The following is a 16665-nucleotide window of genomic DNA, read 5'->3' as shown; positions in this document are numbered from 1 at the left end:
ACTATGGGACTGGGGAGGGGGGGAAAGAACACTATGGGACTGGGAAGGGGGAGGAGAAAGAACACTATGGGACAGGGAAGGGGGATGAAAAGAACACTATGGGACTGGGGAGGGGGGGAAAGAACACTATGTGACTGGCTGGGGAGGGGGAGAAAAGAACACTATAGGACTGGGGAGGGGGGGAGAACAATATGGGACTGGGGAGGGGGGGAAAGAACACTATGGGACAGGGGATGGGGGATAGAACACTATGGGGACAGGGAAGGGGGATGAAAAGAACACTATGGGACAGGGAAGGGGGATGAAAAGAACAATATGGGACTGGGGAGGGGGGGGAAGAACACTATGGGACAGGGAAGGGGGATGAAAAGAACACTATGGGACTGGGGAGGGGGGAAAGAACACTATGGGACTGGCAGGGGAGGGGGAGAAAAGAACACTATAGGACTGGGGAGGGGGGAAAGAACACTATGGGACTGGGAAGGGGGGGGAAGAACACTATGGGACTGGGGAGAGGGGGGAAAGAACACTATGGGACTGGCTGGGGAGGGGGGGGAAGAACACTATGGGACTGGCTGGGGAGGGGGGAGAAAAGAACACTATAGGACTGGGGAGGAGGGGGGAAAGAACACTATGGGACTGGCTGGGGAGGGGGAAGAAAAGAACACTATAGGACCGGGGAGGGGGGGGGGAGATGAACACTATGGGACTGGCTGGGGAGGGGGAAGAAAAGAACACTATAGAACCGGGGAGGGGGGATGAACACTATGGGACTGGCTGTGGAGGGGGAAGAAAAGAACACTATAGGACCGGGGGGGGGGGGGATGAACACTATGGGACTGGGGAGGAGGGAGTAAAGAACACTATGGGACTGGGGAGGGGGGGGGAAAGAACACTATAGGACTGGGGGGAGGGGGGAGTAAAGAACACTAAAAAAGAGAGAACTAAGGTTCAGGGAAGGGAAAAGGAACACTGGGGTAGGGGGGACCACTAAAAGAGAAGGGAGAAGGAAAGTTTTTCATATTAGATTCATTAAAAAGTCTTATATTAATAAAAAAAAATTAAAAAAACGATTTTAAAACCATTTGGTTAAAAAAGTAATTTTCGGTTTTGGTTTTGGGCCAAAGGCATCCTGAATTTTTGGTTTCGGTTTCGGCCCAGAATTTTCATTTCGGTGCATCCCTAATTCTAATTATTATACAAGCTGTAAATAAGTTAGAGGGCACATATAGTCCCGAAGGAACCATGCGGTACGACTTTAAACAATGAGACAATCACCCTATTAGTGATAACCTGCACAACTCAAACCAGCGGTATGGGTCAGAATGAATGTCATAAGCAAAGGTGTATATTAGTAACTTAACCTACATGAAACAGGCATTGCCCAGTAAACAATGCTGTCACCCAACCAGAGTTGCCCATGCACAAATTGCAACTGCAGCAGTTTAACTTTTGTCTTTACTATCTGCATGGAAAGCTCTTTACGTGCCCTTGGATGGGCACAAGTTTCCTTTGTTGCATTTTTGTTTTTGAGATACTTTTCTCTGTTAGAGGTCTCAACTCAAATCTATTATGTCTGGTACCGCTTATACGATGGAGTTGCAATGCCGAATGCCAATCATAGAGCTTTGCCCGGACAGAGTAAAATGCTTATCAAAGTGATTGAATGGGGACCAGACAATATATATTGGAGTCTTGTACTGCTAAGTGTCAGCTCTTCTGTGGCAAAGCTGCTGTCCTGTATACCAAATGTTGAGAATCCAGACAATCAGCTAAAAAATTATAGTTTAACCCCAGTGGATTGAAGCTTCTCCGTAAGAGAAGCTGGCTTGCTCGGCTGCCTGTCAGTTTGGCAATCTTGCAAACCAGACCTCCATGTCTATTTTTGATCAAGACATCTGATACATCAACTATTGTCTCTCTCCACCACCGTGTCCTACATTCACACCACCCAGTGTAAGGAAGGCAACACCCCAAAAATACCTACATCATCCTCTTTTTTCCCTTCTTTTTCTCCTCCCCTTCCCCTCTCACTCTCATTGGCCCCCATCTTGACAGTGAGATATCCCACAGTGTCCATTTGCTACACATCTGCTGGAAACTTATGTTTAACTCAAAAATGTAAAAACACATACAGCAACGCACTTCACACACACACATACACATTCAAAAATGCACTCACACTTCACACACAGCCATACACTGGGACTTCACACACACATACAACAATGTATTGACACATCACACATACAGCCACATACTGACCCTTCACACACACACATATAGCCATGTACTGACTCTTCACGCACACAAACAGCCACACACATACAGCCACACACTAACACTTCACATACATATACAGTCAATTACTGAGAATTCACACCCAAACACTAACACTTCACATACATATACAGTCAAACACTGATAATTCACACACACACATACACACACAACTATGAACTTATACTTGAACCAGTAATGAGTGTGTTTTCATGCAGTAATAAGAGTCCATAACATAACATAACTATGCAAAGCCCTCTGATGTCAATCAAACAGACAGATGATTTCTATATGAATGAATAAAAAAAAAAGAGCAGACTCCATCCCTGCCATCTTCCCTTAGACAGGCATTCCATAAAGAATTCAGTCCATTGTATGGGTAACTTTGTAATATTTCAAATAAATAAAGAATTCTGAAGCAGTTAAAGCACTAAGTGCAGTAAACTGGACAACTTACTAATTACAACATTGCTTCCAGTTTACAATATTTAGGAGGTTTTGTTAAAGGAACACAAAGTAATTTTGTAGATGATAATGTGTCCTCTGGGATTGATCAGCAAATACTGTGTCAATGCGAAAAGAGGAGGCAGTTCCAGGCAGCTGTGGAACGCAAAACAAATAAAGATTTACTCGACCCAGGAAAAACAGTAAAGTCAACAAAGGAACAGAAAAAAATAGATAAAGATAAATAATACACCCTGCTGGATCTCCAGAAGAATTTATTTCTATCAAAGGCACTAAGAATATTTTAATATCAACTGAGCATCGTTAGCTTCAGTGCGAAAAGAGCACAAATGAGATTAAAGAAGTTGTTCATAGCCAACAAACACTGGTTTTCAAACATTCAAAACTACAATAAAAATAGAGGTTCCAGGAGACTCAGAGGACGAGTGTCACTTTAAATACGTCCATCATCATCATAAAAACTACTGGCAGTATATGAGGAGGTGCAGCTGGAAGTAATTAGAAATCGCCACGGCAACAATTTAACGATGAGACATTTTCACCTCTATCTTCACAACTTCCACAACTCTACGATTTCTGGATGCCGTTTTCTTCTTTACCCATATAAACAGATGACTACAACTGAATGAACATCTGGCCAAAAAACAGCCAATTCTCAAATTACTTTTGATCTGTTTATAGACACAAATATCCTCAGATTGCAAAATATACACTGACCCGTTACAACATTAAAGCCTCAGAAAGGTTACGATGGCACCTGCCAAGGGTGGGATATATTGGGCAGCAAATAAACAGTCAGTTCTTAAATTTCATGTGTTGAAAGCAAGAAAAATAGGCAAGCGAAAATATCTAATTGGCATTGACAAGGACAAAATAATGATGCTGGACCCAATAATGACAGATCAGAGCACCTCCAAAACGACAAGTCTTTTGGGGTGTTCCTAGTATGCAGTGGTAGTACCTACTAATAGTGGTGTAAGGAAGGACAACCAGCGTCAGGTTCATGGACGCCCAAGGCTTAATGATGCACGCTGGGAGTGAAGATTAACCCGTCTGGTCCAATCACACAGAAGAGCTACTGTAACCCCATTATGTATGTTGGCTGTGATAGAAATGTTTCAGAAACCACAGTGCATCACAGTTTGCTGCATATGGGGCTGCGTTGCTGCAGACTGGTTAGAATGCCCATGACGCCTCTGAAAGCACCTTCGATGGGGATGTGAGCGTCAGAACTGAAAAATGGAGCGATGGAAGAAGGTGGCCTGGTCTGATGAATCACATTTTATTTTAGATCAGGTGGATGGTTGGGTGTGTGTGCGTCATTTATGTGGGGAAGAGATGGCAGCAGGATGCACTATGGGAAGAAGGCAGGCCAAAGGAGGCAGTGTTATGCTCTAGACCGGGGGGGTGTCAACCTTTTAATACCTACCGCCCACTTTTGTATCTTCGTTAACGGTAAAATTTCATTATCGCCCACCAGTGCCGCAGTAAGTAAATTTATAGCACACCATTTTTTTTGAAAGGAGGGTTTTTTTTTTTTTTTAAATATGTACTTAACGTAATCAATTTCTTTCCATTTTTTCTATTTTCTATTATGCTTTTTTTTTTCTATGTGTGTCTGTGAGGTGCTGTGTGTTTGTGAATGGTGCTGTATGTGGGTGAGGGTGCAGTGTGTTTGTGAAAGGGGCACTGTGTGTGTGAAGGGTGCAGTGTGTGTGAGGGGTGCTGTATGTGGGTGAGGGCGCAGTGTGTGTGTGAAGAGTGCAGTGTGTGAGTGAGGGGTGCTGTATGCGGGTGAGGGGTGCTGTTTGTGGGTGAGGGGTGCTGTATGTGGGTGAGGGTGCAGTGCGTGCTTAAAGGGTGCTGTGGATATGTGAAGGGGAAATTGGTGTTTGAAGGGGCCGTGCGTGTTTGAAGGGGCAGTGCATGTGAGGGGGCAGTGTGTGTGAGAGGGGCAGTGTGTGTAATGGGGCAGTGTGTGTGTGTGTGTGTGTGTGTGTGAGGGGTGTAGTGTGTGTGAGGGGGGTAGTGTGTGTTCTCTCCTGTCCTCCTGCGAGCAAAGCACTGTATCAGAGCATTTCCAAGGCAATGCTCCGACCAGCCTGCTCGCAGAGGAACACAGAGCCTCCCAGACCCTTCTTTCCCTCTGTTGGAACTAAGTGCCAGCGGGCCGGTGAGTGAGATGAAAGGATCACCCCTGCCGGCCTTGGCACACAGCCAACTAGGCCCACTGGGCATTTTCTGCAGAACCCACCTAAAATTCCAAAGGTTGACTACCCCTGCTCTAGACAATGTTCTGCTGGGAAACCTTGCATTCATGTGGATGTTAATTTGACACCACCTATATAGTGACCATTGCAGACCATGTTCACCCCTTCATGACAATGGTGTTCCCTGATGGCAGTGGCCTCTTTCAGAAGGATAATGCACCCTGCCACACTGAAACAAATGTTCAGGAATGGCTTGAGGAACATAACAAAGAGTTCAGGGTGTTGCATTGGTCTCCAAATTCCTGAGATCTAAATCTGATTGAGCATCTGTGGGCTGTGCTGGAACAACATATCCAATCCATGGTGGTCCCACATCACAACTTGCAGGACTTAAAGGATTATCTTCTAATGTCTTGGTGCCAGATACCACAGGACACGTACAGAGGTCTTGTGGAGTCCATGCTTCGACGAATAAGAGCTGTTCTTGCCGCACAACGGAGACCTACACGTTATTAGGCAAGTGGGTTTAATGTTGTGGCTGATGAATATATATATATATATATATATATAGAGAGAGAGAGAGAGAGAGAGAGAGAGAGAGAGAGAGAGTGGAATAAACTCACCTGCCACAATAATTCTGAACTGAATGAATTGTTGCCCTAAAACAAGAGCTGATATTTTGTCAATAATCTTGGAAGATCGAGAATGAAACAACTAGCAAAACACAACTGTAACCTAAGGTACTAGCAAAACACAACTATAACCTAAGGTACTAGCAAAACACAACTGTAACCTAAGGTACTAGCAAAACACAACTATAACCTAAGGTACTAGCAAAACACAACTGTAACCTAAGGTACTAGCAAAACACAACTATAACCTAAGGTACTAGCAAAACACAACTGTAACCTAAGGTACTAGCAAAACACAACTATAACCTAAGGTACTAGCAAAACACAACTATAACCTAAGGTACTAGCAAAACACAACTGTAACCTAAGGTACTAGCAAAACACAACTGTAACCTAAGGTACTAGCAAAACACAACTATAACCTAAGGTACTAGCAAAACACAACTATAACCTAAGGTACTAGCAAAACACAACTATAACCTAAGGTACTAGCAAAACACAACTATAACCTAAGGTACTAGCAAAACACAACTGTAACCTAAGGTATAGTGCCCTTTTAACAAAAAGTATGGAACACTAACAGGATTTTTATCATTTCAAATTTCAGTAAAATGTGTTCAGTAGCTGAATTGTTATAGAGAGAGGCACAGAAATAAAGGTTTCTACCACTCCTTCCCCCAAATGCCTCTAGGTTATAATTATGGGCATTTCATGCCAAGACCCTCACGCACGTGTGCCATGGCAACAGCAAGTTCTTGTTCTTAACCACTTCCATTTCTGCAATGGCAGCAGTTCCTAATAAAGGCTTGCAATAATTACTACTTCCATACCAAAACCGAAATGATTCTATGTGCAGCCCGGAGGTGGATTAGAGCAAGCCTGTCTCAAACACACAGTGATTTTGCCACCCACTGGACATTTAAACAAATACTCTTGTTATTACATAATCCAGTTTATATTAGTCTTCCATCATCCTGTCCTATTGTGTTTTACACCCCACCTCCTATAGAATGTAAGCTCTTTTGAGCAGGGTCCTCTTTAATCTGCCGTTCCTGTAAGTTTTCTTTTAGTAGGTCTCCTATTTATAGTTAAATCCTCCCTCTTATAATATTGTAAAGCGCTACGGAATCTGTTGGCGCTATATAAATGGCGATAATAATAATAATTATGTATCTGTGTCCATCCTACTTAAAGGACACTCTGCTAAATTGGTATGAGGTATACAGGGACTGCAATGACAACAAGTAACACATTCATGAACAGATTAAAGTGTAATTAAAGACTCTTAACAAAACAGCCTTATATTACAGTAAATATACAATATAAACCACAAAAAAATATATATATTTTTAGAACTCTACATGTTCCCTCGTCACTATTTCATAGCTTCAATTCTGCTTCTATTAAAGGACCAGTAACTAGTTCAGGGGAAGATCAGATACATAGGAATGACTAGGAAATACAAAGACAGCACATTTTATTGCACAACTTTAATGTTTCATCTCCCTGGTGTATGTCCCTTTAATTAGGTGTTTTCCGATTTTTAGGTTTTCAGATTTCCTGTTGAGCCACGTTTTGAGAAATGCAGCAAACTGCTCCCTCATGGGGGCAGCGTGGAGTCAGCTGTGAGACAAATAATGCCCAGGTCATGTAGAGCATTATGAGAGTGGTAGTCCTATGGACAGCCACCAATACTGAATCCACAGCATGACAGATTAAATAAGGAAGGACAAACTTTATAATTCCCTTTCATTTCACATTGCACCAAAGGAGTTATTTTATCTCTCAAGGGAAACAGTTTCAACAAACCATTAAGATAGCAGTGGAAAGAATGATAAAGAAACAGGTTTCATTTCATAGGAGAGAAAAAACAAACTGCTTAACAGGCGACTGAGTCAGAACAAATGCACATCCTTAAAAAGGAAAGATTGGTGTTGGCAGATTAAAACAGCCATCGTCACATGGAGTCTTAATTGTGTTGACATAGCTGGCAAGTGGGTTCTTAAAAATAATTTCACCCTGGGTGGCAAACTCTGTGCCAGCGAAATGGAGAGAGGTAGTGGAAGAAAAATAAAAAGGTTTCTGCGAAATTTGCACATCATTTAAAAATTAAAGATGATGGCTAAGCTTGCACTGCAGATGTTTGTGAGCCCACTTCACAGCGAGGTTAACTTAGCATCATGGAAAATGTAGATTTAACCTCCATGGACAAGGTTTACCATAGCTGCTTGGCACAGAAGATGGTATGAATCAGGTGACTGGATAAAATAATAAAGAGATCTTTGTTTGTCACTTCATCAGCTGGTCACGTAAAGGGTTAAATAGTCCTTTCTCACCATGGCTGATCCAGGGAACATGCGCATATTTATTGCGCAATAAACAGTTTTATCCACATTAAAATATCGTCAAGTATATATTATTTCAGGAGTGTCAAAATTTCTCCACGTATCTATTGCTGGGTCTATAATAATACCCATTACTCCCTGTCAATCAAAACTGTGCACTGCCAATCTGAGGGTACAAGCGATTACACCTGCAGGACCATTCTATAGTTTCCACGGCAATGGCTTTACTTTTAGAATGTCACCCCCCCAGTGTTTTGCATGAACATATTGATAAATACTGTGATCTTGCTGTTTGAATACCCTCAGATTACTTTTGCTAATCCAGATCAGGGGCATTCCGAGATTAACCCTCAGGGAGTTGGGAGCCAATGTGTAAAAAAATAACAAAAAAATAAAAAGCATACAGGGGTATTTACTAAGGTGAGATTTGTTTAAAATTCAAACATAATTTAAGTCAGAAATTGCCCAAACTGACGACATTACCCCTGCGACTCAGAGGAAACACCGCTCAGACTAACCAGTGACCTGAACCAGATTGGGGACAATACAGTCCACATATGGCCACTCAAACAGGCCTACATTCACAAATGTTTTAATTTCTTTTAAGTTCCTTGTCTCCTTTTCCTTCTGTTGACAAGCATTTATCCAAGATTTACAGCCTTACTCTAGTTCCCACGTAGGGCGATGGCCATAGACATTACTATAAGCTGGAACTGTTTCTGCACTATGCTGCTAAGCACTAACCTTACAAGACAACTCTCAATACGCTACCCTAAGCGTGGTGGTGACTGCCTCCCCCCTACCCCCCGCTGCCCCCCAAGGTTAGGGGCAACCAACACGGACACCAAACATATCTCTCCCATAGGGGGGCCTTTACACACACTCAAGCCACCTACTCACAACTGACTGACACCATAGCCTGACCATACTACGTACATTGGCATCCTGATCTCGCACACAATTCAGCAAACCTCACACTTAGCCTAACTTCACATCACACCCCTGTCTTGCTGGAGCACCTAGACTAGCCGGATACCACCCAGCCTGGAGTATTCCGGAACATAGCAAACAGGGTTAATCCCCTTTCACACAGCCCAACCCTAGCTCATCCCGGGTCTATAACCACACTTGCTTTAACTGTTACTTGCTTGGACCTGCCATACTGTTGTTGCCTATGTATGAACAAACTTGAAGCATTGTCTGAGTTTATGTTGTGCCTGATGCGTTTTTCCCACTCACTACAAGCACAAAAAATAAAGAAGTAAAAAAAATATATATTTTTTTTCCAAAACTGGAAAAACTCTCCCATTCCGTTATGTTTTGAATTTGGCCTTAAATTTTACATACACTTTGAATTCACTGAATTATCGACAATTCTCACTTTCATGAATAACCCTGACAGTGTAAACAAGCCAGGAATTTAATTAAATGCTATAAATAAAATAAAGTGTAAGTAAATAAAGTGATAAGCTACAAGCTAGCCAGTTTCCTTCCTAAAGAGGAGAAAGCCAAAGTAAAGTTTTTTATGTCACCAACAGAACAGAGGACACACCAATCCTTCACAATAAACAGAATAACACACAGAGCACGCCATATGCTGCATCTCCTCTATATATAGTCTCTCACTGTCCGAATACTTACGAACTGCACTGTACCTCAGCTTGTGCTTTTTATATCTCAATGATTGCTTCAGTTTTACTAAGCTCTGTGGCGGAAGGGACAAAACTTGCAAAAAAAACTGTATCAGATAAGCAACAAGAGAAGACGTACTATCCCAGTGCTAAATCCTTCAAATTGGTATTTATTTTGCACATTCTCAATCTAATGTAATTTTTTAGTGTACTTTTGCACTAGTTTTTTTGATAGTGCATGAGATGAGATGCGTAACAAACAGTTTCATGAATTCTATCATATTCAAATGTAAAAAAGGGACACTCTAGTCACCAGAACCACAGCTTATTCTATTTGTTCTGGTGAGTAGAATCATTAGCTTTAGGCTTTTTGTTGTAAACACTGTCTTTTCAGAGAAAATGCAGTGTTTACATTACAGCCTAGTGATAACTTCACTGGCCACTCCTCAGATGGCTGCTGGAGGTGCTTCCTGGTGCCGTGTTGCACACCTTGCAGCACTGCTATTCAGTGTCTCCACCCTTTGCGTGCAGACACTGAACCTTCCTCATAGAGATGCATTGATTCAATTCATCTTTATGAGAAGATGCTGATTGGCCAGGGCTGTGTTTGACTTGTTCTGGCTCTGCTCCTGATCTGCCTCCTTAATGATAGTCTCACCCAATCCTATGCTGAAGCATCGCGATTGGCTCAGAACAACACTTCAGATGATGTCAGCAGGCAGGTCAGGGGAGAGGCAGCAGCTGCAGACTGGAATACAAGCAAGATTTTACTATATTTAAGGAGGCATGGGGGGTGGGGTAGGGCGGGCTTGATGGTGGTTTTAATACTATAGGGTCAGGAATACATGTTTGACCCTATAGTGTTCCTTTAATTCTTTATCACTTGGTCAAAGAATGTGCACATTCTTACTAAGGGAAGCAGGAAACCCATATTTTCATTGTCTCATCCACTTATTTTCACGGTAAGTTACGATTGTGTTTTCTATATTGTTAGTTTGAAGCTAAAGGCGCTAAATCAGAAACAAATTTTTCTATCTGTCTGGCTGTTTCTTACAATGAAAATGGTTGTTACATTTCTGAAGGTTTCCATCTTTGTGACAATGTTATCTGTATTTGTAATCCTACACATCTCTTCCTCCTGCTAATCCTTCAAGTCTGAACTTGTACCTTTTCATTGTAGCTATATCCGTCTGTCTCTCTTTTTTTTTTTTAAACATCAAAGTACTATGATGTCTCTTTAATAGCAGCACTTTGCAAACAGCTTCAGTTCTCAGCCCTTGCACTGTGATGTTAAAATGATGACAGGATATCCTCTAAACGAAAAGTCTTGATTTGAGCATTTTAACCTGAGTGGCACAGAAGTGCCAAACACAATACAATTTTATTTTTGTCACATTAACTGTGTGCTCAAATTATGATATAAAATAATATAAATCAAGAATTTAAATGTAATAACCTAAATAAATCTGTGTTAAGGGGCGGTCTAAGTACTATAAACACTGTATGCCATTGTAGTGGTTATGGTGCTAGTAGACTATGGTTGCCGTTCCCCAGATTTGGGTTGAATTGTTTTTGTTCCCCAAAAATGAGGCAGCACAAGGCAATGGCAGGCCACCACACTGCATTGTGAAAGTTACATATTTTAGCCATATTTGGGAGGCAACTGTAGAAGATGGTTTCATCCAGTACCAGTGGATTGCACCTACAGCTTATTAGCACCATAATCACTACAACAACATGAAGTGGTTGTGGTGCTTAGACTGTTCATTTAATTACTGGGGTACACTGTTCCAACATTTTTCCTATGTAGTTAGCTATCAAAATAGTGCTGAAAACAGGTTTTTATAATGTTGGCTTTTATAAGAATTGTCTGTCTGCAAATTGGATCTAACCGAATTGTGGAACTTTGGATTGACCACATTTGCAAGAAAGAGGCTGCCAATTCTGTCTAGTTATCATGGTATTTAATTGTTCAATTGTGCATTTCCATTTGGTTGTATCAAGACAGACTGAAAGCTATAAACTACTTTCTCTGTAATTTGGAAGCTGTATTGCTAAATCTGAACAATGGCGTATATCGTCATATGAGTAGCTCTGGATGGTCCTGGATTATTTTTGATATTCTGTAATGTTGGATTCGGACCTTAGTAAACTGGAGTAAATTGAAAGCCAAACTGCAAACTGTTTAGTGAACAAGCCCCCATGTGTATCCCTGTTTATACAGCTAATCTTTATATTTTGGGTAAGTATTCGGAAACAAAGCACATACACACTTATTCCACATATCACCAAGCATGTGGTCAAACAATCACGATTCCAGTGGAAAATGAAACAAGCAAACCAAGGTAGATCTTTTACCAAAACAAAAAGTTAGTCTTGAAAAGTAAGGGAGTGTCTGTTTTAAACATTTTAGAGGCTAGTGATCTCTTTGACACTCGAGTAATGTGGACTACAGTTACTCAATAACAAATGAGCTGAGCTTGTACAATTACCTGGGAAATTATATTTTTAAAAAAATATTCGTTCTTTATTTTGCATGAGAATTTTTTTTTCACGCTCATTCATATCTTCTCTAAAAGAAAAAAATGGGCAGTTCCTCTTGACATTTTGTGCCAGTATTCAAATGTTATGCACGGCCATATCGTGTATACTTCTCTGCACTACAAAAAAACAAAAAAACGGACTGCTTTCGTTTAACACGTTTCATTGACTATATTATTATTATTATTATTATTGCGATTTATATAGCGCCAACAGATTCCGTAGCGCTTTACAAAATAATTAGAGGGGTGATTTAACTATAAATAGGACAATTATAAGAAAACTTACAGGAACGATAGGTTGAAGAGGACCCTGCTCAAACGAGCTTACAGTCTATATAAACCATTACTCAGAGACAAGAACTAGCAACAATAATTGTGACAGAATAAATCAACCATTTCTTACGGCAGTCCGTTATTATGTATTTTATTGTATCTTTTTTCGTTTATTGCCTATTGTTTGTTTTTTTATTGTTGTTCACAAATTAAATAAATAGGTTTTGGGTTTTTTTTGCTCAAAAATAAAAAATGCCACACAACATTCCAACAGGTTACAATGACGACCTTGAGCTTGTACATACATGTGCTTATGAATTATTGTAAACTTAAGTTTTGTATTGTATACAATATGCTCCAGTTCACATATCAAGGATAAATTCACCATGCACGGAACCTTCAAGATCTGGAAGCCAGTATGGGCAATTTGGGTCTTATCGCATCTAACGGAGCTAAAGACGCACACTTAACAAGCTTGGATCCCTCAAAGATCCCTTTACACCTCAGTCTCCCCTTGGACACTCATACACTGTGGGGGTCACCTGCCTGGTCCTCAGGCAGTGGGAGTGTTCCTCACCAAGTTTGACGGCCATCTGAGGCCTCTGTTACTTTTCTATTAATACTTAATTTGTTGGTCCAAGTTTTTCATTTACTTTTCCCTTGCTATTTTTTTTTCTTTTTACTCTTTGAACATCTGGGTTTTCAATTCATAATTCTAACTTGGACGCTCTCCAGATACAAGCTTATCTAGTCTACCTCATAGCCAACTCTCAAGGGTTGTTCAACTGTTTACGCTGATATGTCCGTATGAGCACAATTTAGAGGGTATGTTTGCCCCCCCCCCCCTTAATTTGTGTGTCCCTGATTTGCATTCTCCATGGTGTGGGTGGGGGTGATTTCTCCAGGGGGTAAGTTGTTGCTCACTAGCTAACCACCGTTTACATCTAGCTTGTTGTTACAATTTTTGAAACAAAACTAAAAATATCACTCTCTCCACTTTCCACCTATGTACGATGTTTGAATGTCAATGATATGTTCAATGTGCTATGCATCTGACATTGTTACTCATGATGTCATACTCACGATTGAAGTGAGGAATAAATAAAGATTCGAAAAATAAAGCTTGTTCTGTCAACATCTTCAGCTGCTGATTATGGTTTCTTATGGGCAGTTTTATTCAACGGTATAAATCACAATAACAAAATAGATTTTAAAAAACTATAAGTGTAGAAGGGGGGGGGAAAGTGAAGGGGTGCCACCCTAACTACGTTCTCTACTTTACTGTTATAGTGTGTCTCTGTAGTCCTGCCATAGTGCCCACGTCTTGTGAAACGCAGTAAGGGCATTGTGTATTGTGGATGTCAGTTGGCCCATAAAGTAGTTTTCTTCATTTTTTGCTTTAGCCTTGGTAGTGTATATCAGTATCCCCCTGCTCCTCTGCTTGATTGAGTGGGTTCTTAGGGCCGCCATCTTGGGTACGTTTTTGGTTTCTGCTGGCCTGAGAGAAGAGGGTCCCCACTGAGGCCTCTTTTTTTAGAATTCCTCCTCTGCGAGGGCTTTATAGTAGGGTGACTATATGTCCCCTATACTCGATATGTCGCTTGTGGGCTATTCTAGGCTGTTTAAATTTGCCATTTATAGTGTGCCGTGCTCAGAGCTCTGGACTCAAACGTTCATTCAAGTCAAGTCAAGGCAGGCCCCATTGAAAAGTCATTATTAAGGACAGGAAATCCTCAAACAGGGGATAAAGCTGGGCAGCTGTAAAGCAGAGATAGTATCCTCACACTGCAGATGTTTGTGAATTACATTTATTTACAGGCTGGCTAAGCATCATGTGAAGAATCTCAACTAAGTCCACTGAAGAAAATCATTTTTTGAATAAATACCTACAAAGAATATTTCAAATAAAAGGCACTTCAAAATAAAACTTGTCGGCTTTAGTACAATGAGTATAATAAAATTAGGGGGAAAATGCTGACTTCTTATTACATTGAAAACCATCTTGGACACGATGCAACTCCCAGCACTTATATTTTGTAACAAAAACACTTTTCAACTCTTCACTTGCTGTAATATTTTCATGAGCTGATCATCTATAATGTCCTTGACTAAGATGTGACATGCAATGAGTTATCCCACCCGTCATGTTATTAAATGGACTTTTACTGTCTTTATAAACAATCCAATCCCATCCAATCATAAACACATCCCTTAGTTCAGCAACCCTGCAGGAACATTAATTCCATGTATATCGCCCAGGAAGTGTATCTATAAAGCACCCCATGTATATCGCCTGGTAAGGGTGGCTATATATCAATTCTTCATAGGTGTAGCAATATATACATTCCTTATATGGGGTTCGATTCTAATTGAAGCAACACAATTTCCAAGTTCAGATTTGCTCTGTCGGTGTATGTAGAAACAGTATCAGGGTTATCGGGACATACTTGAAAACAAGAGAAATCTCAATGTATCCTTCCTGGTAAAATATTTTATAAATAAATTCACTAAAGTGAAAATAAAAGTGAATTTCAAATTTAGGGCCACAGTATCCAAACTGGAAGATTAGCAGACTTCAAGAATGTTTCCAGTTCGGATATTTATATCTCGAATTTGAAACTCACTTCGAGTTCTCACCTTAGTGAATATCCCTGACAATGTCTGTAAACCAACATATCAACTGAAGCGACAGAATCTGCAAACCACCGAAAAGTATAAAGGTAACAAAATTCACACATGCGACTAATCCAGTACAGTACAATCAACAAGCAGAGCACTATATAACCAATTCTGCATCACTAATTGCCTATGTTTTTTTCAGGGCTGCGGTGTGAAAATTATTGACAGATTAGTTAATTGTTGCACTGTGCACAATTTAATCTGTTACACACTGTATTCCATACAACATATCAACACACTATTTGCTGCACAGTGACAGCCCATGTACCTATAGCCAACCTTAGACAGTCAGTGCAGAATAAAAGGTCCATATAGGCATGGCTCCTCTGTGATCTGTCACTCACTTCATTGAGTGTCACTCCATGAAATAAGTCTGCACTCACTTTAAACAGAGCCCAAGTGTCACTTGCAGGACAGTTTTCTATTATCTCTGTGCATCAACCATCACACAAATCTAATCCATCCCTGTAGCCTACATGTGACCCCCTGCTGACTCCACCATCCAGTATATATTACAGTGAGCTCCCCCTCTTCCCAACACTGAGAACTCTCTGTAACTGTCCCATGGAATGCAGTAAAGTGATAAAGCAGCACCTCCTGGTAGGATCTGGAGAGCTCCTTCCTGATCATGGTACTGGGAAGGTCCAGAGTGCTGGATGTCTGAGCACGGTTCGGCAGGATGCAGCCTCTCTCTGACTCTGTGTCTGTACTCCCGGGTCCCGTGCTTTCCCTCTCTCTCAGGCCAGCAGGCTCAGGTTACTACGCATGCCCAGGACTGCCTTGCTCGCGGGGGCTGCCGGGAAATGTAGTCTAGCTTAAACTTTTCACCCTAAACGTTTCACCATTCTTTGGTATCCTCAGTAAACAGTGATAGATGCTGCAAAATGGAAGGGGTTTTGTTTATCTGATGTATGTGAAGGCAAGCATTGGATCTGGGGTTAATATTGGTGTTGAGATTAGTATAACAATAGTGTTTTTTGTTTTTTTAAATAATAACTGAGTTAAAGACACATTTAATATGAGTCCAGGTGTCTGGAGTTGGTCTGGATCGCAATATACACAATTCATGCTGAAACTTTAAAGGATCCAGCTAGTTTATCCTTGGGCATTGGTATTGAGTACAGTTATATGGGGACACGCTATAATATATAATATATATATTTATACTCATACAGTGTGCTCCCTAATCACATAAATCTAAACTATATTAGTAATATTGCCAGGATGCAGTTCTCCATGGCTGTAACCCTCCTTTGTCCACTGAATGCAGGCTCCTGGACTAATATAGTGGTGTGCCCTACACATTTCGCAGACATTCATTGAAAAACTTCAGAATCACAGCTCGATTGTGCCGGTATAAAACTGAAGTAAGACAAATAAAAAGACGCTTTTTGAAATATGTTTTTGTTGTTGTTGCATTTGATGTTGGCACACCTGTAACTGTAACTTAATAAATATAGCTGTGAAATGTATTGGGCAGGAAACCATAGGGTTAGCTGCTGGAAATTCTGAATACTTTGGATGGGAGATCCTGAGATGCCATGAAAATGCATTTTAATACAATGTTATGTCTGTATTTTAGAAAAATTCTATTTTATCTTTCGAAG

At 40.8% G+C, this 16665-nt stretch overlaps 1 protein-coding gene across 1 annotated transcript in view; it reads right to left on the bottom strand.

The window, feature by feature from the left end:
* PACC1 (proton activated chloride channel 1) overlaps nucleotides 1-15793 on the bottom strand; it is a 31026-nt gene extending 15233 nt beyond the window's left edge. The window contains exon 1 of the mRNA XM_063441446.1: nucleotides 15653-15793. Within this exon, the coding sequence (XP_063297516.1) occupies nucleotides 15653-15688 (36 nt within the window). The 5' untranslated portion in view covers nucleotides 15689-15793. The remainder of the gene's footprint in view (nucleotides 1-15652) is intronic.
* Nucleotides 15794-16665: the final 872 nt, after the last annotated feature.

The sequence above is a fragment of the Pelobates fuscus genome, chromosome 2, assembly GCF_036172605.1.
Source record: "Pelobates fuscus isolate aPelFus1 chromosome 2, aPelFus1.pri, whole genome shotgun sequence".
NCBI lineage: Eukaryota > Metazoa > Chordata > Amphibia > Anura > Pelobatidae > Pelobates > Pelobates fuscus.
Note: the sequence above shows the minus strand (reverse complement) of the source record. Positions and strands in the feature narration are given on the sequence as shown.